General features: G+C 48.1%; 4 protein-coding genes across 4 annotated transcripts; 3 read left to right on the top strand and 1 right to left on the bottom strand.

Moving 5' to 3' along the window:
• Positions 1 to 690: 690 nt before the first annotated feature.
• Positions 691 to 2,155, top strand: HOO65_050367 (uncharacterized protein; the record flags this gene model as incomplete). The annotated part of the gene is made up of 3 exons (XM_071003362.1): positions 691 to 874; positions 960 to 1,295; positions 1,557 to 2,155. The coding sequence occupies 3 exons, from the start codon at positions 691 to 693 to the stop codon at positions 2,153 to 2,155; spliced, it is 1,119 nt and encodes a 372-aa protein (XP_070858426.1).
• Positions 2,156 to 6,208: 4,053 nt separating this feature from the next.
• On the bottom strand, positions 6,209 to 6,904 carry HOO65_050366 (Extracellular serine-rich protein; the record flags this gene model as incomplete). Its single annotated transcript, XM_071003519.1, has 2 exons — positions 6,209 to 6,690; positions 6,811 to 6,904. 2 exons carry the CDS (start codon positions 6,902 to 6,904, stop codon positions 6,209 to 6,211), a joined length of 576 nt encoding a protein of 191 aa, XP_070858425.1.
• A 162-nt stretch (positions 6,905 to 7,066) lies between these two features.
• Positions 7,067 to 11,364, top strand: HOO65_050365 (Retrovirus-related Pol polyprotein from transposon TNT 1-94; the record flags this gene model as incomplete). Its single annotated transcript, XM_071003096.1, has 2 exons — positions 7,067 to 8,163; positions 8,238 to 11,364. 2 exons carry the CDS (start codon positions 7,067 to 7,069, stop codon positions 11,362 to 11,364), a joined length of 4,224 nt encoding a protein of 1,407 aa, XP_070858424.1.
• A 5,197-nt stretch (positions 11,365 to 16,561) lies between these two features.
• HOO65_050364 (Endonuclease/Exonuclease/phosphatase family protein) lies at positions 16,562 to 18,059 on the top strand (the record flags this gene model as incomplete). Its single annotated transcript, XM_071003350.1, has 2 exons — positions 16,562 to 17,554; positions 17,613 to 18,059. 2 exons carry the CDS (start codon positions 16,562 to 16,564, stop codon positions 18,057 to 18,059), a joined length of 1,440 nt encoding a protein of 479 aa, XP_070858423.1.
• Positions 18,060 to 22,162: the final 4,103 nt, after the last annotated feature.

The raw sequence follows: 22,162 nt of genomic DNA, 5'->3' as shown, positions 1-22,162 counted from the left end.
AAAACACAAGCTGATTGCTGCCGAAAGACTCCAGACCCAAGAAGAAAAGACTCGTGCTGACTCGGCCGAGGCCCTTCCCTCCATGTATACTTATATAACCTCTACGCACATTGCTTCCAAACCATCACCGTTCTTCAACCCAATAACGAACGCGCTACAGGCTCCAGCTCAACATCTGTAGCTAGACGGAACTGCCCCAGAAAGGTGTTGCCCTGTCGTTATTTCCCTGCCCTTCACGAGCAAAAATTCGCCAATCTTACCAACGCCTTTGGAAATGAGCTTTTACTACCATGCATTTCGGCACTCTGTGACGATCAGAAAATAGTAGCTGGGTGGACACATGGTAGTGAAGGAGATTGTTCAAACTTCTGTTCAGCAGTCATTGAGCAACCTACCACCTAAGATTGCCAATTCTTGGCTTGAAATTGAGCCGAAGGAAATCGAAAAAATCGAGTTTTGCACCAATACACACTATATCAAGCGTCTGATTAATCATATTGAAGAATGTCAGCGCCAAGAAGCAAACTGCCAAGGCCTTAAGATAATGTCTGCATCTGCTTCACGTGGTCGTAGTGCTCTAAATGCCATAGTTGGCCCAAGGCCAAACCTAAAGCAGCCTGCTACATCGCCTCCTGACGCCAGCGAACCACGCCCCAGCAAAGTGCAATCGCCAAATCGGGCATTGGAATTATGGAAAAGCCTCACAAGAATAGGAACCTCCTTGTAATTGAGCACAAGCCTGCTCATATACACACGCCAACTTTACTTGAGAATGCGCTTGAGCAAATCGCCAAGTCAGATGGCTCTATATTTCCCGGATCGATGGATCTTGAAAGCGTTGGCGAGATAAAGAAGATACAGAAGCCCCAAACAGGTTTGGCAATAAGTTGCCAAGGCCCTGGTACAGGCATATCATTATATGGTTACCCTTGGCCTCTTCTATGGCTACATTTCAACAGGGGAATGCACCGTTCTACTTCACATTGACTATAAAGAGCCATCAGAGCTTTACTTCCATCTATGCGTCCACCAGAAAGATGTCAAAGGAATACCACTTCGCCCTATCACAGCACCGCTGGCACAAGACCATGAGATTGCAGCTGCACTTGAGGATGGCATCAAAAACACACCCTATGCTATTATCATGACTATGATACAGCTCGCCCTCAATCAACCAAATCTTTCGCCCCAGCAAATTGCAAGTGTCCAAAAAGACCTCCCCAGATACCCGAATCCCAAAAGTCCGCCATCGGACCAATCTCCTGGACCTAACAAAGGCAATGGAAATGGGGGTGGTAAGGGGGGTAGTAATTCTTCTTTGAGAAACAAATATCCACTACTCCCTCCCCCTAGTGGAGGTTCGTCAAGCCAATCCCACCAAGATCCTTCCAAACGACAAATGTCAAACAAACACACTTACATGAACCCTGGGCCGCGTCGTCCTCCCCAGTCTGAGTATTGCTCTCAAAAGTGCTTGTTGGGTGTAGTCAACGGGAGCTTTCTCGACGCATCATGCCCAAATAGCCACCTTCACAGGCAATATTGTGCCTCCTCAGATGGCAAACACCCGCTCACACTTGCCCAGCTGGTGGATATTATCCAGACGCAGCTCGATACTAACCTCGACTCTGATTGCGAAGTTCAGCGCCACAAGTCTGGCCTCTTTGGCACACTTGTTAAACTGACTGCCCATCCTTATGGCTATACGTTTGTTGGCAAAGGGATGATGGACCTTGGCTTGCCGTTCATTCACCATGAGCTACAGGTGTACAGTATTCATGGTGTCTTCGTTCCAGTGTGTCTTGGCCATGTCTCAATGCAGCAGACACTAAATGTCGAGTTCCTTCCCATCCGCCAAATGCTATTAATGTTTTACGCAGGCGAATCGGCTAGCGAGATGGATGATGGTGTCGATAATATTGAAGCACAGCTGCTAGCGCTTGGGGTTGTGCATGGCGATATCCGTGAAGAGAATGTGACACATGACGTCATGTCTGATTGCACTATGTTGATTGATTTCCATCGGGCCCGGATCCTTAATCCCTCTCAGACTACCTTTGTGGACTCTAATGAGAGTGCGGCTGTAAAAAGAGGGCGATATGAACATTCCTGGGATGACGGCAGATCTACTAAGAGGATTTGCTTAGGTACTTGACGCCAGTCTATCTCAAAGTGGGATATGGTGAAATCTTCATCCATTGCTGGGGGTCTTTGATGGCATGGAAATAATTCATGGATGCATCGGTGTAGTCCTTGGTGTTTCTGTCTCCTGGGGCCCCCATAGGTGCACACTACGGCGACGCCTATAATACTTCAGATACACTTGTAACAGCAAAAGGTATTGCAACCCAAATTGCAGCCGTGAGACGAGATGCACCAAGGGTAGAGTAGGATACAAGGCCTTATCGACCAATTTAACAAAGAAGGCTTTAGGTGCTAGGTTCGGGTTAATTCAGAAAACCGTTTAACAGTTCTTTTCTTAGCTCAGATGAAAGAGCTTCACCAAATGCAAGCCTCACAGAAAGTACGTGTGCTTCTAGATATCCTGTGGCACTATTTGAAGCTGTCTGTAGCTGGCTTTCACATCAGGCTTTACACAAAGTCCAAGAGCAGCGGCAGCTTCTTGGAAAGCCTCTGAAAGCTTGCACCCGTTCTTTCACATCTTCTCTTGGTCTACCATGTGCCCACACTCTTCAACTACTTCAAGAGACAAACCAGAATCTTTCCCTTCAATACTTTCATCCCCATTGGCACCTAAAACAAAATCAACTTCAGCAACTTTCGAAACAGATACTCAGCCAGTTACAAGTACGAAGAGTGGGCCATCTGGATTTGAGAATGTTGAGCCTAAGAAAAGGAAAGCTTCAAAATGTAGCAGGTCTCATCAGGTTGGCCATACAATGACTTCAAAGACATGGCCTCTTAGATATTCAGAGCTATTAAATACATAATTTTCACTGCATTGCTTGCCTCCATCTGCTGTGTCTGTGGTCTTCTAAGTGGTCACAGCAAAATCTTGACTAGGTAATCTGAAGGGGGGGGTGCATATACCTGTCGCTGTTGGACCTGCCTCCCACTAGGCGCACACTGCTGTACACTTACGTAAACCTTAAAATGCACCTAACGCAGTGAATCTAGCAGTGCACTGTCCTACATCACCAATTTGTTTTGAATACATTTTAGAGAATTCCTATTTGCACCTAAAAGTTCAATGGGTTATACACCAACTAATTGAACCAACAATATAGCTAATCTAACAATCCAGTCAATCAAATAGTCATACTTGCTGCACTTTACAACATCTCCTTTCTCCCTAATTCAAGAAAGCCTATTCTGAGCCTCTTGTGCTAAGTGTTGTATGTGACCTCCTTCCCTCCATCTGCCTCCTGTGGTGTCTTCTTTAGTGATATCGCCAGTGTCATTCGCCATCTTTCTGTCTTTTCTTTGCCTTGAATTACCTCCATATCCTGATGGTCCATCGCTGCAAGGCTATCGCCATACCACCATTGGTTGAGTTGGTGCTGTATTGAGGCAGTTGTATGGCCAGAGCCTTGGCCTGGAATCGGCTGTATAACAGGGGATGGTGACGAGATGATTGTTTGCGTTTGTAGACAAACTGGGACAATGGAAAGACACTTATATCATCTTCACTGAAGGTTACAGTCTTTCAAGGGCACCCACGCTCACATTGAGTAGCTTCTGGCTGCTGAATTAAGAAGATATCATCATCCTCAGTGATTTCATCATGCAGCCACCAATACAAATCGACCTTGACCTTTGCAATGGTTTCTTTGCTGTATGACTTCATGTAATGCACTTCTTTTGCTTAGCAACTTCTGCATCAAAAGCCTTTTTCTTTTTTTGTAAAAGCTCTTGAATAATATCAAAAACCCCCTTCAAGTCGCCAGTACCTCTGATCAAATAGCTTTTTAGCTCATGATGTGCTGACTCTGTTGGAGAGATACTTCATTGGCTGTAGTTTCTGATATTGTTGACAAAACAATCTGCCCACTCTTGATGTGCTGGCCAATATTCACATTTTATAAAGATATAAAACTATTTGATTGACTGGATTGTTGTCAGATCACCTATGTTGTACATTTAATTACTTGGTGTGTGTCACGGGCAGGCAGGAAGGTTCTATGAGACTAACCTAATAGCTCAAAGACGGGACAGGCAGGACAGGTAGACAGGGACGAGGACAGGCAGGACAGGATGTTCAGGATGGTAACAGATACCAGGACAGAAGACAGGGACAGGAAGTTCAGTATATTCAGGGTAGGAGACGAGGACGTTGCTTGGGGAGCAACATTCAGGTAACAGAGGGAGGTTCTATCTAGTCTATATATCTACACAGGTTGTAGTTGACAAGATCTACAGTGGGGTGTGAGGCTGGTAGCGGTGAGCGAGGCTCCAGCATCGAGCAGGACAGCAGTCATGCAGGGAACGCTAAAGTAGCGTGGGAACAGTGGTCATGCAGAAACGGTGGTCATGCGGACGACAGTATCATGCTATGACGGACGGTGGTTATGCAAAGGACGCTAGCGTGCTGTTACATCATGCAGGAACACTAGCGTACTGTAACGGTCATGCAGAAGACGCTAGCGTACCGTGACAGTGTGTAGTGCATTGAAGTTTTAGGTGCAAATAGAAATTCTCTTGAATATACTCAAACCAAGTTGGTGGTGTGTGATAGCGCACCGTTAAATCCATATACACTATGTTAGAGATGCCCACGTAGTAACTGCCTGCGCCTATTGGGGCCCACAGGGGGGAGGGGAGCGAAGATAGGAAAGGGGGGAGCAGATGTAGGTGTCGCCAAAACCTAGTAGGGGGCGCATGTAGGCGTTACCTAAAAAGCCACACATAAGTGAGCGGAGATAAGCACATAGGATTGAACAGAGCCTTGAATAGGATGAGCAAAGACTTATGCGAAGGATCCACAGCACAAACAGCCCGTTGTATAAATCCTACGCCGACGAAGAAAAAGGGAACATCGCTTTGAAGATGATGTGAAGAATCATGCAATGTTGGGTGCGTAGATGTCGCTGTATAAGTATACTTGGCTGCTGACCACAACATTCCTCTTAGCACTTGTTGTGCAGCATGTTTCTTTCTTTCATGTTGCGTGGCGCGTCCCACACACATGTCCCGCCTCTTTAAAACAAGATCCTTACTTCTTGTGGCGGGACACCCATGAAAGGGTTGACACCCTCACGATTTCAAACATCAAAGGAATAAAGTCTTGAGAGAGTTTGTACTTTTGAGCATTACAGAAACCAACCGGTTCAAACAAAAAGATATATTCTACATTTTGTTGCGTGGCGCTGTATATATGTTAAGTGGCGTCCCATACGTGCCCCACTTATCCGAACCTATTGTGGCTGAACACGTGACAGGATTGACACCACAATGCAAAAGGAATAGTTCCAGGTCGTAGCATAGACTTAAACCTTTTAATAAACCAACTGATTCAACATTTAGGATCTGTTCTACACATTTCAAAGTATTCAATAGCAAGGTTAACTAATGTGTATACTGTGATGATATATTATTCGCACTGCGAGATGTGGGATCTCACCGCCCTAGTAGCTCAAGCATAATAAATAAGCTTCATTTAGCCAATTAAATTAGAAGTGCAAAGCTACGACTCTACTTCCTTGCGCCCCCACCAAATCACGATCCCTAGGTATCGGTTTGTCTTGGCAACTGCCACTATGTACCTAAAAAATGCAAGAGATATGGCCAGTAGAAATTGGCCTTTCAACAGGCAGATAGAACTGTACTGGACACAAGTAAAAGGCCCTGGTGTCATGATTCCAGCTGTAGCTGGCATAACAATTAATAGCCCCTATAACCTTGGTCATTCACTCCTTGCCTAACATCACCATGGCGAAGGGAACCCTTTTTTAGTACACAGTAGCCTGTAACTAGACCTCAAACGTTTGTTATTCGGATCTTGCTCTTAAACATCTTTAACTTTCGAAATAATCATTCATGGTTATCAACACTATGCTATGTATGTATGGAGAAGAGTAAAAGAATGCAGTATCACATGCATATACACAAAGCGTGCATTCAAGATAGCCCGAGACCGCGTACCCGTACCACCCAAGGGGAATCGAATGTATTCTTGACACAGATCGGAAGAGCTAATTCCGTTTTACCATTCTAAATGATAATCAGGGATTCTGGGGCACAAGAGCACCTAGAAGGTTGTTAGGTAGCCTCCGTTTTGTTCAGCGTTTACCGTGGAGGACTGGCCCTTGGCAGCCTTGTAGTACTCAAACAAGGTCTGATCTTCGTCTTGCGGAGGGTTGATAACACCGACATCCCCCATTTCGTGGCAACGGTCACCAGCACCGTTATAGAACCACAGTGTGCTATCGTCCTCGATGTCGAGAGTGTAACCATTAGTGCCTTTGTTGTCTGAATTTGATATATCGCCAGACGAAAAGCCGCCATTTGGGTGGCAAGGGCTACCAAAGTTGGACTCAACAACAGAGTGTGTCCCCGACTTGAAGCGAAACTCAATTGTATCGCCAGCTTTTGCGTATGTTTTTTCAGGGTTAATTGTATTGCCGACCCAGATAACGTGTGTTTCACGCTTAGCAACCCATGAGTGGTGTTGTGGAGAATCTGTCCTCAGTCGGGTTAACACTGGGTAAACCTGTGCATAAATACACCGGCCTAGTTGTGCATAGTGATAGAACTTAAACCTTTAATAAATCAATAGAAAATCAATACACTTCACAACAGGTTATGAGCCCGGTGTTTCTAGCACACTAAAAATCACCTTCGAAAACAGACAATTGAGACGACAACCGTGAACGAGAAACAAGTCGAGAACCGAACCGATAAATCTTGAAGACGGAATTGAAAGACGTGTCAACGTTACCACCATCAGGACTAGGACTGAAGAGGTTTTCTATTCAAAAAAAAAAAAAAAAAAAAACCTACTATCTCAGCCTAATCAACAACACATACAACATAATCTACCCTAATTCTCAACCTCTCCTACCAAAAAAAAAAAAAAATCCAGTCGTCGCTACAATCTCACAACAAAATGAGCAACCCACCCGCCCAGAACCAATACCTGACCCAAGAGGATGTCACAAAAATGATCAAGGGGATCTTTGAGACCCTTGAATCAAACAAGGTGACAACTACGAAGGAAAGCAGACAAGATGCCCAGCCATCAATCCTAGCCAGGGAAATGATACTTCACAATTTCCCGAAACTAAATGCAAATAACTGGGACAAATGGGTGAAGCACGCGGTTCGTGCTTTGAAAGGCGTTAAGGTACTCTATTTGTTCAAGGACACTGGAGAAAAAGAATTTGAGGACGCGATGGACCTCGTCAAAACCGAAGCAGAACGGTCAATCGATGAGCAACAAGCGTTCACAATCCTACGTGCCGGCATGGACGAAGAAACACAGCTGGCAACTGAGGGGATAGAAACTGTCTCCAAATGCTGGACTACCTTGAAGGCACAATTCGCCATCTCCACAAGCCGCAAACATTGCAACATGATGGAAGAAATCGCGGAGCATATGAAGTGGCAAGATGGAGATCAAGCAACCAGCAAATGGCATAGCATCAGGCACAGGTTGGCAGAAACGACAGAGTATGCACCCCTAGGCAGGGACCAGTTGATCACACACTTCATGGCTAGGCCCATCGTGAAATGCTGGATGATGCATCTGCCACCTAAAATCGCCGAAATCTTTGAAAGACAAATTCGGCAGGGAAATGGCACCTGGAATGATGTTATGGAGAAGATAGATGATGAGATCCTAATATCATCTAACAGACAGAGAGAATCCAATCAGACTGACTCCTCGAAAGCGAAACAAACGAGGAATGCTGGAAAGCCAAAATGCTTTTTCTGCCAAAAGATCGGACACAAAGAAGAGGAATGCAGGAACAAGCAGACCTGGGAGCAGAGGAAGATTTCCGCCAACATGAGTCACATGGACCCCTCAAGTAAGAAGACCCCCGACTACTGGATAGTTGACAGTGGTACCACACATCATTTGACAGGCGATCTAACGAGACTTTACAGCTTCCAAAGAATAGACCCCATACCGGTTCATTGGGGAGGTCTCCGCTTAGTAACCAACACATACGGCCTGGCCAAGATTGATGTGGGGGATCAGAGGTTACTATAAATGTGTATCATGTAGACGGTTTAAATCAAAATCTGTTATCAGTAAGACAATTGTGCCGAAAAAGAATCGAGGTTCTAGCATTGGAACATGGAGCCTTCATCAGAAAGAATTACAAAAGAACCGACCTCACTGAGAAGGACGGACTGTATACAATTCCATGCATGGGAGGAATGGATATGCGTATGAAGACAATACCATATGAGGAAGCTCATGTCAAGTTTGGGCATGTAGGTGAACAAAAACTTAGAAAACTACACCAACAGTCAGCAGACAAGCATTCTTGGAAGATTGCTGCGAAGCCGACAAACTTTCACTGTCAAACATGTGTAAAAGGGAAGATCACCAAGACGAATGGACACTCCCACACACTGCCTAGCCAAGAACCACTCGACCTGATACACATGGACATATCAGGCAATCACCCAATTGGTATCGACAAGACGCAATACTACATCATCATAGTCGACGATGCGTCAAAGTACAAATGGGTACTCCCCATACAGCAAAGAAAGGACACAGCGGAGGTTCTAAACAGCTGGAAAAAGAGAATTGAGTTAAAAATGAACAAAACAATCAAAGCGTTCAGAACTGATAACGCCCCAGAACTCAAGAAACTGACATTGCAATGGCAGGCAAGCCACGGCTCTGAAGCGCAGTTCACTATCCCAGGAACGTCGAGTCAAAACGGTATAGCTGAAAGGGCAATCAGAACGATCAATGATTCAGTTCGCACGATACTAGCGGACTCATCAATGCCCACCAGTTTCTGGCCCTACGCAGCCACACACTCGGCATACATAGCGAATAGAGCGAGCATCAGAGACGCAAAATCGCCATTCGAACTATTCTTCAACATAGCTCCAAACAACATGCATATACACAGATGGGGCTGCAAAGTAGTATTCCACAACGTCTACAACAAGAATCCAAACACACGGCAGAGAAACAAACTGGAAACTCGTGGACGGGAAGGAATCCTACTGGCAATTGATGAGAAGGTAACTGGGAGGTACACATGCTGGGACATCATGAAGAACAAAACATTTGTTACAGAGTCATTGCAATTTTTCGAAAATATATCCGGTGGAGACTTGCTGGAGTCGGATCAACCCAACAAAGATGTCTCGACACCCGAGGAACTCGTGCAAGAAGAACAGGCAAACCATGAAGACGATCAGTCAACACCAAGACAAGGAATGAACACTCTGGGGGAAAACAACCAAGTTGATCACCAGGTCAATGAGCTGGAGACACAGGACGACAACCTGGCAATTCAGGAACCACAAAACCCAAACATGGATGACGATGAATATGTCACCCCAGAGGGACAAGACATGATGATCGATGGGCAAGACGAGGACACAGAAGCAGAAGAGACACAGAAGGATGTGGAGCAAGACTCAACGAATGAAATTGAGGACACTCCCGACACGGTCCAAAGAAGGATCGACAGCCAATTACACGATCTATATATCCGTGGAATCTTGAAAAGGCCGTACAACATCTTTCAACAGGATGAAAAGAACGATGAAAACCCACAAGCAAAGAGAATCAGAGCAATGATGGCTACAATGCTGAAACGGGAACCAGGAACATATGCCGAAGCCATCATGCACCCGACACATGCATCAGAATGGCGAGAAGCGATAGACGCAGAAATACGAACTCTGCGAAAATTCGGAACTTGGACAGAAGTGCCATTCAGAAACGGCATAAAACTAGTAAACACCAAGTTTATCTTCAAGATCAAACCGAGCACCGATGAACAGCCAGAAAGGTTCAAAGCTAGACTTGTGGCACAAGGCTTCAGACAGGAACAAGGTGTTGACTTCCATGAAACTTACGCACCAACCCCAAAACAAACAACAACCAGAGCTTTCTTTGCAATGGTATGTGGTCTTAATCTGGAGTGCCGCAAAGTAGACGCGAGGAATGCATTTGCTCAAGCCAAACTGGAAGAAATGGTGTATGTGAATCCACCTCCACACCTCAAGAAGCCGGACACCATCTGGAAACTGAACAAGGCTCTATATGGTCTGAGACAAGCATCCCATGCCTGGCGCAACACAATAATACCATGCCTAAACAAACTTGGACTAGTCAAATGCCCGGATGACGAGTGCATCATGATTAATCCACAGAAACGAATTATTGTGCTTGTATACGTTGATGACATAGCCGTGGCAGGCCCTGACAAACCCCAGATCAGTCAACTCATAGAGGGACTTGCGAAAATGATTGAGATCAAGGACATGGGGGAATTGAAAACTTTCCTAGGCATGGAAGTCAATCGAAACAGAGACAAAGGAAAGATGTGGCTCAGTCAAAAGCAATACATCATGAAGATGTCTGAAGAGCTCGACATCACTGCACCACGAGCAAAACCGGTCAGCACCCCAATAGCAGCATGGGAAACGTTGGAACCAATACGCGAAGAAGAAAAGAGCGTCGACAAGAAAACATATCAGTCACTGATTGGAACACTGATGTACCCAAGCGTTATGACAAGACCGGACATAGCTTTCGCTACAGCAATGCTATCACAACACAACTCGAATCCAGCCGAAAGGCATTTAGATGCTGCCAAACGAGTTGCAAGATATCTTAGAGATACTGCCTCACTGGGCATTGGATTTAGCTTACGGCGCTCTGGGGGAATGGAGGAATCCTTGATAGGATACTCTGACGCGGACTACGCGAACTCCAAAGACAGAAAGTCGGTATCAGGTATGGTGTTTACCCTAGCTGGTGGCCCTATAAAATGGAAAGCTCAGAAACAACGAAGCGTAGCAACCTCAACAACCGAGGCTGAGTATGTCGGATTTACTCCCTGTGCTAAAGAAGGCATCTGGATACACAGAATGATACAGTGGTGTCTCGAAAGGCTACAATTCGACGGAAAAAGAAGTAAAACTGCGCAAACCATTAAGCTAAGAGCCAACACTCTGATATACGGAGACAATCAAGCTGCCTTAAAGATCGCCAACAACCTAGGAGCCAGCGACAAAACCAAGCACATTGACATACAGCATCATGCAGTTAAGGACTGGATTCAACAGGGGAAAGTGAAACTTGAATACGTTGCAACAGAAGACATGCTGGCAGATGGACTTACAAAACCACTCAACAACGTCAAGTTCAACAAGTTCAGATCACAGATGAACATCAGTATACCTGGCGAATCCGAATGATGTTGATTCTGGGGGAATGTTGTGGAGAATCTGTCCTCAGTCGGGTTAACACTGGGTAAACCTGTGCATAAATACACCGGCCTAGTTGTGCATAGTGATAGAACTTAAACCTTTAATAAATCAATAGAAAATCAATACACTTCACAACAAGTGGCGATTCTCAGGGCTCTTGCTGGGGCTGGCCATGGCGGCAGTGGCAAAGAGCAAATTAGCTACGACGAAACGCATTTTGAAGGTTGGGAAGGGAGAGGAAACTGGAGAAGTATGTGGTAAAGAAAATAAGGGATACTTGGATGGGAAGCAAGAGAGAGAACAGGCTGGAAAGGCGGCTATAGTAACGCAGATATGAGATAGGATAGCAGGACGGGAAAGAAATTGGAAGGTAGATCGTTGGTAGTTTATGTAGTCAAATTCTAGGGGCTGGCTCGGCAGAGCATGAACCAAAACTAAATGGCATATGAAGCAGCCCTTTTTGCCGGTAGATCTGGACAGCCCGGCTTTTGCTGTTAGCCCGACCCTTAACGAAGGTTTATTTTGACGCTCGGCAATTCCATGTTCTACCAGTGATTTTTCTTCCAACTGCCATTATGTAGAAGCTTATACCACGGTTGAAAACATAGTAGAGCATTGTTAGCGCTATTAATGTCCTGCTATAACCCCTGGAGACTGCGTTCTACACGTTACGGGCGATATAGTATCTCTGGTCAATGCCAAGGGGCCCTGCATCACACCATACTTGCAAGCTGCTTGCTATAGCGATGCTTGGATAGCTTTGACATTGAGGGCTCTGGTAGAAAGTCCATCTCTCACAGTTCGAGTTTATAGGCTCTGGCTAAGGGAAGCAGTGGGGGGAAGTTTCGCAGTGAAAGAGCAAACTGGTAGTTTATCTTTGTGAATTATATTTAGCTGCAGTTTGCCTTCTAGGAGCTGCCATTAGAAGACGCCACTTCCTATATTAGTTCAAAGACCGATGACAGATATGATTAGCCATCTTTATATGGTCAGTAAATCTTGGGAAGCTCAGCCTGAGAATGATTTTATCTTATTGCACAATGCTACAGGATGGGCAAGGGATAGCGCATCCTATCGATCGGCTCTTCCCGCCCAAGCATCAGGTCCATCGTATGGTTCTTTTCAACCTAAAATGCGTAGAACGCCGTCAGCCACTTGGCATTTGTCCTTGAACAAGACTAACCCTGCAACTAGAACGGATTTAAGGGGTGGTAAGCTATTCTTATTGCAAGACTTAGTCCATCTAGTTATCGATGAAAACCTGCTAACTATAGCAGCATGACTTTTATTCGATCTCTCGTAAAAGGCAGTCTTTGCCGTAGGTACGAGCCATTTGGGCTTGGGCCATTGGCTACACCGACCTTCCCACTTGAGCGGAACTGGTCCTGAGCACAGTGGTAGAGTCAAGCCTAACTTGTCTCGGGCGGGTAGCTTGGAAGGTCTTGGTGTAGTGTTTTTTGCTGCCTACACTTAAGTACCATGGGCTTGCCGGAGAAGCCTTTAGCATTGGATTAACAATATTCTCATGGAAGTAGAGTCCGCGAAGATCTCCAACTTGGACATAAAAGTCACCACGAAAAAGGCCACTCGCCCTTACTGGCAGACAGCTTTAGCCAACCTGCTTGTGGTGGTCTGCCACCCCTTCATTTGCTATGTTACGTGATATCTAGAGTCTTGATAGGCTTTCCATCCTAGCATGAACCCCCGAGTTCACAGTGCCCAGCAGCTGCGCTTTGAAAGATCGCAAGCATACCACTTGTGAAATTACAGCCCCCGCAAATCTTAGCCGCCATGCTTTCCACAAATCCATATTAGCTGGTGCACTTAATACTATTAATTAGGCCACCACTGACAAATTCTCCGAACTAGCAAAGGCTTTGGCCACTTCTTTGAGGAGCTGTATCATTCGGGGCAGGTGAAGATGGCCAGTTTTTGTATTGATTTCAGGTGATTCATCTAGTGGAGGGAGGCAGCACTGGGCTAGGATTTTCATGCGTGTAAAGTTATAATTCCAGGAAGAGAAAAATAGGAGAGTGATGAAGACAACTAGATATTCTAGGCGATAACAGTTCTGGGATCATAGATGCAATATAAAGATAGTATTGTATGCTTTACCCCTTTATCCTGGTCATAGTAACTACCGAGCCTTGGCTCTCCTCCTCCCGTCTGCCCATTGCCCTAATGTTTATGTTACTCGAACTCAGCATTGTCTACAAAAAGGCAGTTCAGTATTGAATGCTATAGCTTAAGAAGGCAATAATGCTCGGCTGAAAAATCACGCATCGCACCTCACGTGGTTCACCATGTCCTTTGCCGCCTCTACTTCCATTTGATGTGGTGCCTTAGCGACCTGCACTCTGGAGTGTAGCGTAGCAAAGTCACAGTATATCTTTAGTCGGACCACACCTTCTGAAACTCACGAGCTTCAGGGAATTTGTTTATTTTCCTAGAAGTCTAGACAACGTTTTTGGCAACGAACGACTGAAGTAATGAAACAGATGCCGATGCCTCATTTCAACTAGATGCAGCCATAGAGGGTTCATGTTTAGGATCAATCCAGTGGGTTGGGAAGGTGAGAAAGGGGTGGCGCTGCAACTGGAAGCTAAGGGCTCTATATACAGAGCACTTTACAGCTGTACTCTTGCAATCTATCTTGTTCTTACAACTCCATGCCCTGAAGTGAGCAATGAGTTAACAAACTTAAACTCTCATTATAGGGCTTGCCATCCCTCGCTCGACCTCTGAAGGTACGTACTACTTGCATCCTACGGACACCTTCATTTCCTGCAGCCCCCAATGTCACTCTGAACTAGATCTTTCACACCCAGTAAATTCCTCAAAGAATGTTGTTTTATTCCAGTTTTAGAGTCTTAAGAGCCTAGATTCCCTTTCCCCTGCATTGATTTGGCTTCTATAGAAGGGCAGCTATAGCAGCACTGATTCCAGCGTTTTGGAGGACGGCAAATATGCTGCCCGCTGTTACATTAGATGCCATTACCATGGTATTTGCTATGTGTACTAACGTTAGCAACGCTTCGATTTGCTCGTTTAAATCCTTGGCCACTAAAACTTACGCGCAAGGACCCCCACAGGCCCGATACTTCTCAGGTCCCAGACAGGACTAGTGGTTACCCTTAGAGGTGCTGTTAAGGCACCAATCAACGGAGCAATTGTGCTAACGCTAATCATCGCTGGTTGTTGAATTCAGGGTAAGAAGTAGATATATGAATATGGTTGTATGGAAGTGCGTATAAGATGGACGGTAAAAAAAGAGAGAGGCAATGATTGGAAATGGTAGCTCTTCAGGTACGTCTAGTATTTATAGTTTTCTCACAAGATATAAACAGTCTGCCTAGCGGGCCGCCTACATACTGTTTTATGTGAGCTTCCTCTCAATTAGCAGAGCAGTGTCGTTGCTCCTTTCAAAGCCGTAGCAAGATGGCAAGGAGCAAGACATTTGTAGACAGTTTAGACTTGCTTCCAATGTTTCACATCGTACACATCGTATAATGCTTATGTTGATGACTGTAATAGTGCAAAGGATTAACTTACTCACTCCACAGTGACTTTTGCAGCAAACAAAGGAAAGAGTCAGGACATGACTTGACCAAATACTGTTACCCTGCTTATCTCACTTGCATCCACTGCTCTATGTTGTGGAATTGTTTGTGTTGAATATTCTCTCTCCTTCGTTGACCCCTGAGTACTTCAACCATGAGATATATTCACTTGGGTTTACATTAACGTGTCCTTTCCTGCACGTCTGCTTAGTCGTTCTGACACTCTAGCCCCCAGAAATCTTGCACTATAGCCTGGGGCAGCACAAGCCGGTATTGACTGGCTTACTTACTACGGTTAGGCGGTCATGCTGTATCAGGAACGGCGTGGCCGTTCATGTCCTACTGGGAGCTTTTGAAATTTCGAGAGCACTGGCTTCGTGGGCCCCTACCCTAGCATTTCGATGATGGTGGTGTATTCCAGGCTTATTTTCCATTTGCATGTACATCCCTTGATTGTGTTGTACCGTACGTCGACATTCTTGCTATTAGCACTGACACCTGGGCTATTTGCAGTCGTTGGAGCCGCTTGGTTTCTATTGCATATAGGCCTGCTTTCTTGGGATTTTATGGCTTGAGTAGTCGAGCCGAAGGTGCTTTCCGTCCTCAGCATCTCGAGACACCCTCCTCTCAATATAAGTCTCCATATGAGATAAATACGCATGTATGAACGCTAATAGAGGTCAGGTGGGTGAGTAGTGTAGAAAGAAATCGAGGGGCCTGGATCTCTCGTGTATAGACTCTTGCGTCATCTATAGCAACAGTTCATACATGTTCATTAATTGCACTTGGGCTTCATATGGATTAGCTCGACTTAACTGTACATTACACTAGCGAGAATGCTGCTCCAGGGTACTGACTAGCATGAAGTGTGTGCTTAGCGCGCGCTACGCAAAATCTCTGTAAACACGGCTATCAAGTCACTGTAGATTATTCTAGTTTTGAATGTTCATATTTATTCATCTCAAAGACGACAGCCACAACTCTGAGGCCTCATGCATAGTCATTAGGGTATTCTTGTTAAGCCAGAGAATACTGCCGTTCTTTTGAAGCTATTGACGACAATGTTCTCCATGAAACCATGTATCGTTATAATAGGCTGATTAGGGATCGGGGATTCAAAACAGACTAGAAGACTAACCTAATCAGCCGGGGTTGAGAAGCTTTCCCAACGGCCATCCATATGCTGGTGTCAGTAACCTAAGTCAGGGTTATCAGGATTGCTGACCCCGGTGTGCCCAAATATTAGGGTTAGAAGCAGACATAAAGGACCCATAGTTAATATAAAATTCAAGGACACAACCGCGAACCCCCGCGTCAGCCTGGCAGGGGCGAGGAGGTGGAGGCGACTGCAGGTCGAACGCCGGGCTACAAAGGACTGGACAGAACGGAACTGGGACACATCCTGGCAGCCAGGACGGGACATGGAGACTTTGACCAGTACCATGACCGTTTCGATCACCAATGCACGCAAATGCATCCACTGCAAGCAGCCGAAAGGCAACTTAACTTTTACAACTCCAGGACAAGGGACTGACCCTAAGCAACCCTGAAAAAATCTTGACAGCGAACAACCAAAACAACAACCTCACGACACCGACCGAAGACCCCAGAGGCAGAGGACCATCATGTCCAGTCTGCTGAGGAGCTTCGAGGCCCAAGAACGCGCGTTCAAGGAGCGCAGGGATGAAGCCAAGAGGCTCATCATCCCCCTGATGGAGATGATCGAGACGCACTGCGCTCGAGAAGCCACCCAGACCGCCAGAGCCGTGAAAGCGGAATTCCACGAGACGGCGGTGCGGATGTTGGAGAACATCCTCATGGGTACGATCAGCACCACACGGAAAAAGGAAAACAATGGCCAGGGGCAACCCAAGGAGGCCAACAAGACCCACAAGGACGCGAATGTGGCCCTCTCCTTCGCAGAGGTGGCCAGGATGGCCGCGCAAATAACGGCAAGCAATCAGAGCCCTGCCACAGAACCCAAGTCCCACGAGACCGCCAAACAGAGCGGAGAGTGGCAGACTGTCTCGCGCCGCAAAGCGGGTAAGACCGCGCACCCGGCGCCCCGCCAGGACAACAGAATCCTGGTCAGAATCAGCGCAGGCAACAAGCTGCGCGATTGCGAGAGCTTCCTGATGACAGAGAAGCTTAAAAAGCTGGACGCAGGGCTCGAGGAAGCCCTGAAGAATGTCCAAAAGACGAAGAGCGGATTCCCGCTCACGGCACACAAGGACGGTCGCGCCACTCTATTAGAGAAAAGCGATAAGATCAAAAAATACCTCGGTCCAGGCACCGAGGTAGCACAGGCGCTGAACACAGACGCCTACCTCATTGGCCCGGTCGTGCGCCACCTCAATGGAGGAGGCAAGGCGGTCGAGGTCACAGAGGAGATGATCAGGGTCTGCTTCACGCAGGCCACTCGGATAGCCCCGGTCTACATGACCGAAAAAACCCGCGGCAATGAGAAGACGTTCATTGCCAAGATCCCAGCCAGCGGGGCGAAGGTCCCCCAGACAACTCAGGATGGGATCGAGACTCGTCCCGATCCGCCTGCTGACAGAAAAGCCGAAGGCGACCCACCAGTGCACCCACTGCTTTGGGTGGCACGACGAGAAGAAGTGCTCCAGAGCACAGCTTTGCAGACACTGCGGCTCTAGCGAGCACGAAAGCAGCAAGCACCCAGCGTGCTGCGAGGTGGAGCACCAATGCGTCTCCGCCTGCTTCATCTGCCGCGGCCCACACCCGGCAGACTCCAAGGAGTGCCCCCTTCGCAAGAAGGGAACCACCCCAGAGGAGAGACGGGTCATCAGGAAGGAGCAGCAAAAGCTCACTTCCGAAAAACGGAAGGCTTGCCCAAAGGCGAGCAAAAAGACCCTAGCACAGGCCGCAGACCAGGCGGACTGCATGGAGGCCCAAGAAGAAGGGCCGGAAACTCCGGAAGGAGACCCTCAGACGGAGGACCGGCCGGTGGAGGCGGATGAAGCCCCGGACCCAAGGGGCAACGAGGCCTCTGAACCACCCATACCGGAGTCCACCCCCAGTGCACCTGGAGCCCAAGGCCTGAGAAAATCTGCGCGCACGAAGGCGCGACAGGGAGAGCAGCCCCAAACCCAGTCCGAATGAGAGCGGACAGAAAGGGGCGCAAGAGAAGGTGCGTGATTTGGCAGTTCAATGCTGGCAAAGGGCAGCCGAATCACCTGGCTCTGATGGAGGAGGCAGAGAGGAAAGGGGTGGATGTCGTATGCATTCAAGAACCGTATATAGGCAAACCCCTAGAAGAAATGAGGACAGCCACACACCCGGCATACATACTCATGACTCCACTAACGCAGTGGGACACGAGGCCGAGGGTGATGACATATGTCAGAAACACAATAATGACGACACTCGTACCCGGCTGTGACGGCGAACACGCAGATGTAGTCATAGTGGAACTGACAGGACAAGGCCTACACATCGCCAATTTGTACAACGCCAACCCGCAAGACACCTCCCGAGGTATAGCAATGGCGCGGGCCCAGAAGACAGTCAAGGACAAGAAGATGATACTGTGCGGTGACCTCAACCTACACTCACACATGTGGGACAGCAGGAGGAGCGAATCGGGAGACTGCTCATCGGTCCTGGACTGGCTAAGCGAGGACGACGTCACCCTGCTCAACGAGCCAGACTACAGCACATGTTTCCACAGCAAGGATTCCCCATCGGTGATCGACTTGGCTTTTGCCTCGAGCAACATGCTTGGCCAAAGCAGCTGCACGACCAACGTCATGAAGGAGCTCAACTGCGGCAGCAACCATTTCCCCCTCAGCACCACCATCGAAGGCATACAGATCGACGATGTAGTCAGAGCGTCCCGGCACAACATGAACAGGCTCGACACAGAGAAGTTCACGAGGGCCTGCGCGAGAGAGTCTACCTCTCTGAACGCTAGGGAACCCCTGAGGGCAGAGGACGTAGAAGAGCTCGCAACCGGGCTGATCAAAGCGATGACCAAAGCACTCGACGAAGCGGCACCCAATGTAATGATCTACGGATCATGTATGGTTCAGGCCCTGCCCTCACCCAAGATACCATACGATGTGCCAAAAGCCCCTTTCCCTCTAGCCTCTTTCCCTAGTGCCTCTTCTCCTCTGTCCTCTGCCCTCTGTCCCCATTGCAAACTCCACCGCCATGGATCCCTCAAACCCTGTCCAACCCACTCATGCTCCTGTGCCTACAGTGCTTCCAACGCCTGCAGAAATGAAGGATGCACTGGTAGAGATGCACAACAAGCTGAAGCAGTCTCAACATTCCCAGGAACAAATGCACCAGAAGCTGGAGCAATCAGAGCATGCTGTAGGTTTTAGGGTTCAGGGTCACATGACAATCTGACCCTGACCCCGCTCTGAGATAGACTTACGAACCGTCAGCTTCGGAAGTCTGTCACAGAGTTTGCTTCCTTCTTCATCAAGCTTTGAGAATTATAAGAATCGACATACATTTATAGGATAGCTATTCATACGAGACTCACGTATCTATATGCATCAACGTGAGTGATTATAGCGCTTGTTTACTGTGGTCAATAGCTGCAGGGCTACAACTGCCGTATCATAGACGCAGGCGTAACACCCACAAAAAATCGATTTTTTGTCCTGATTGATTAACTTCATATCAGACAATGCTTGATCACTTCATTTTTTTACCCGAAAAATCACGACAAAAACACAAAAAAAATTATTATTCTTTCTTTGATTCGTTCACGACTCCTTGGTTACAGATCTTTTTGCTTCGCTTTCACGACTTACTCAGGTGATTCGTGCTGTTCATACAACTCTGCTGACTTCCCCATTCCCTAAAATTAATCCCTCATTCAAAATGAGTAGCGGTGTGCAGACCCGGCGTCAGGCCAGCGTGGCAGCGTCCGCCAAGGGCGGCGCTACGCAATCCTGATCGTCGGCCCCCCGAGACATTTCATCTGAAGAGGCGATTGATGACGATGACGGTGACGACGAAGAGGACGCTGGCAATGCGACCACGTTCATCGACGCCAACACCGACGTCGCTCAGGGGGACATGGGAGAGGGGTCGGACTCGGTCACACGCGGCGACCTCCAGAATCTCACTGAGTTGATGACAACCGACATCCGGTCCGTTCTGTCGGCGAACACGAAGGCGGTGGAGGACAACAGCAAGGCCATTCGGTTGGCCATGTAGGAGACCTCTGACGCTGGCACTTCGGCCATGCTCGCTGTGATTGACGGCTCAGACTGCCTTGTGAGTCGAGCCTCCAGTGAAATCCGCGTCGGTCCCTACAGTTGCCTTGCCCTCTGAGACGAATCAACCCGGTGGATCCCCGCCCCACAACGGCGGTGGATATGACGATGACCCCAGTGGCAATGGAAGCTCCGGTGGTGGTGGTGGTGGCGGTGGTCCCGGTGGCGGCGGCGGCCCCGGTGGAGACCCCGACGATGGCGGAGATGGCGGCGACGGCCAGCCTGACGCCTTCCACACCAAAGACGAGGACCTGGCCAACCAGGGCAAGCACCTGGTGTTCCTTGACGAGAGAGATGACGATGGTGCCGGCCTGGAGTGGTTGGGTCACTAGGAGGAAGACGGTGTGTGTGTCGCAAGTCAAGATGAGCGGCCGAGGAGAGAGACCAGTAATGACCATGTTATCTTTGGTGGCTGGATATACACACTGAACTACGAGGTGAAGTTGGGTGGCCCATTCAAGGAGGAGTTGGAGGAGAGGACTCGCGCAGTGCTCAAGACGCTAGCAGACGCCAATTTGGTTCTCAATGTTGACAAGTGTGTGTGGTTCGCCGAGGAGGTCAAGCTGTTGGGTCGTATCATCTCGCACAACAGCATCCGTCCTGACCCTGAACCCTAAAACCTACAATGCTCAGCAGCAAATGTTCCAGCAGTTCCAGGAGGAAATCAAAACCCTCCAGCAGCAAATGACAGCCAGCCTGTTGCAGATTACCCAAGCTTTCGTCACCCCAACACCTCCAGCTCCCCCAGTGGCACCCAGTGCCCCAGCAGCCCCCTCGGCCCCTGCAAGCCTTTCAGCCCAAGAAATCCCGGAGGCACAACCTGCCAGACGCCCCAAGCCCCGCCTCCCAGACATCCACCTCTTCTCAGGAAAGGGGTCGGAATACCAAGTATAGTCCCAGACAGCAGAGGCCAAGCTGGAGCAAGATGGTGACGCCATTGGGAATGACAGTAACCAGTTCACCTACCTGTGGATGCGGATGTCCACTGCAGCTCAAACCAAGGTGTCGCCGCTGTACAGACAGGCCAAATCGAAGAACCACACTGCTACCCAATTCCTCAAAGCACTGGACGCCATATTTCTGGATCCCCATGCAGAGGAACGTGCCGAGGCTGAGCTGTACCGCCTGAGCCAGGGAAATAACGAACCATTTTCAGTGTTCATGCCAAAGTTTGAGAACCTGCTTCTTGAGGCTGGGATTGTTGGCGACCGCGCTTGCATCTCAATCCTCAAACGATGCCTCAACGACGAGCTCATCAGGGCCGTCTGCACAGGCGTCAAAGCTAAAACCCACCCTGCCTTTGTCTCTGAGGTCTTTGGCCTGGCCTCTGACCTGGAAGCACTGAGAGGGCGCCAGACCCGGATGAACACGCACCCCAGATTTGGCCATTGGACCCCTGCCCCAGCACCTCCGACCCAGGCCGCTCCCTCGCCAGACAAAATGGATTGGCAACCATCCAACGTCCTACTCAAGCCCATAACCCCAGGCAAGAGCGAAAGCCTCAAGTAATCGAACTCGTGTTTCCGCTGCCGCAAACCAGGTCATGTGTGGCGGAACTGTCCCCTTAACCAGGGGCAGCCAGTGGTAACCCGGGCCATGGAACCCCAGCAACCGGACAACACTTCAGTCCCCCCTAGTGAACATCAGGAAAACTAGTAGGCCTGGATGACTGTCGCCATAGAGTGCCTGAAAGGGAAACGATTGCTAAGGAGGAAATGGGAGCGACCGGTACTTATATAGATGTCACGTTGAATAAAAATATCTTGACCGCTGCTTTCGTTGACTCCGGATGCCTCTGCCTAGCAACTATTTCCCCGCGCACTTTCCTCAGGTGTAAAGCCACCACCCTCCCCATTGTACCCTGTCCAGTTGAACAAGTCGTCGGCGACCCCAACCCCCCAATAATAATTCAGATTGCTGTTATTATTTTGGGCCTTGGGGGTCATGACGAAAAACTCTATGCATACATTG

The sequence above is a fragment of the Ceratocystis lukuohia genome (assembly GCF_044167205.1).
Source record: "Ceratocystis lukuohia strain C4212 chromosome Unknown Supercontig5_pilon, whole genome shotgun sequence".
NCBI classification, from domain to species: Eukaryota; Fungi; Ascomycota; class Sordariomycetes; order Microascales; family Ceratocystidaceae; genus Ceratocystis; species Ceratocystis lukuohia.
This window is presented reverse-complemented; position numbering and strand designations above follow the sequence as displayed.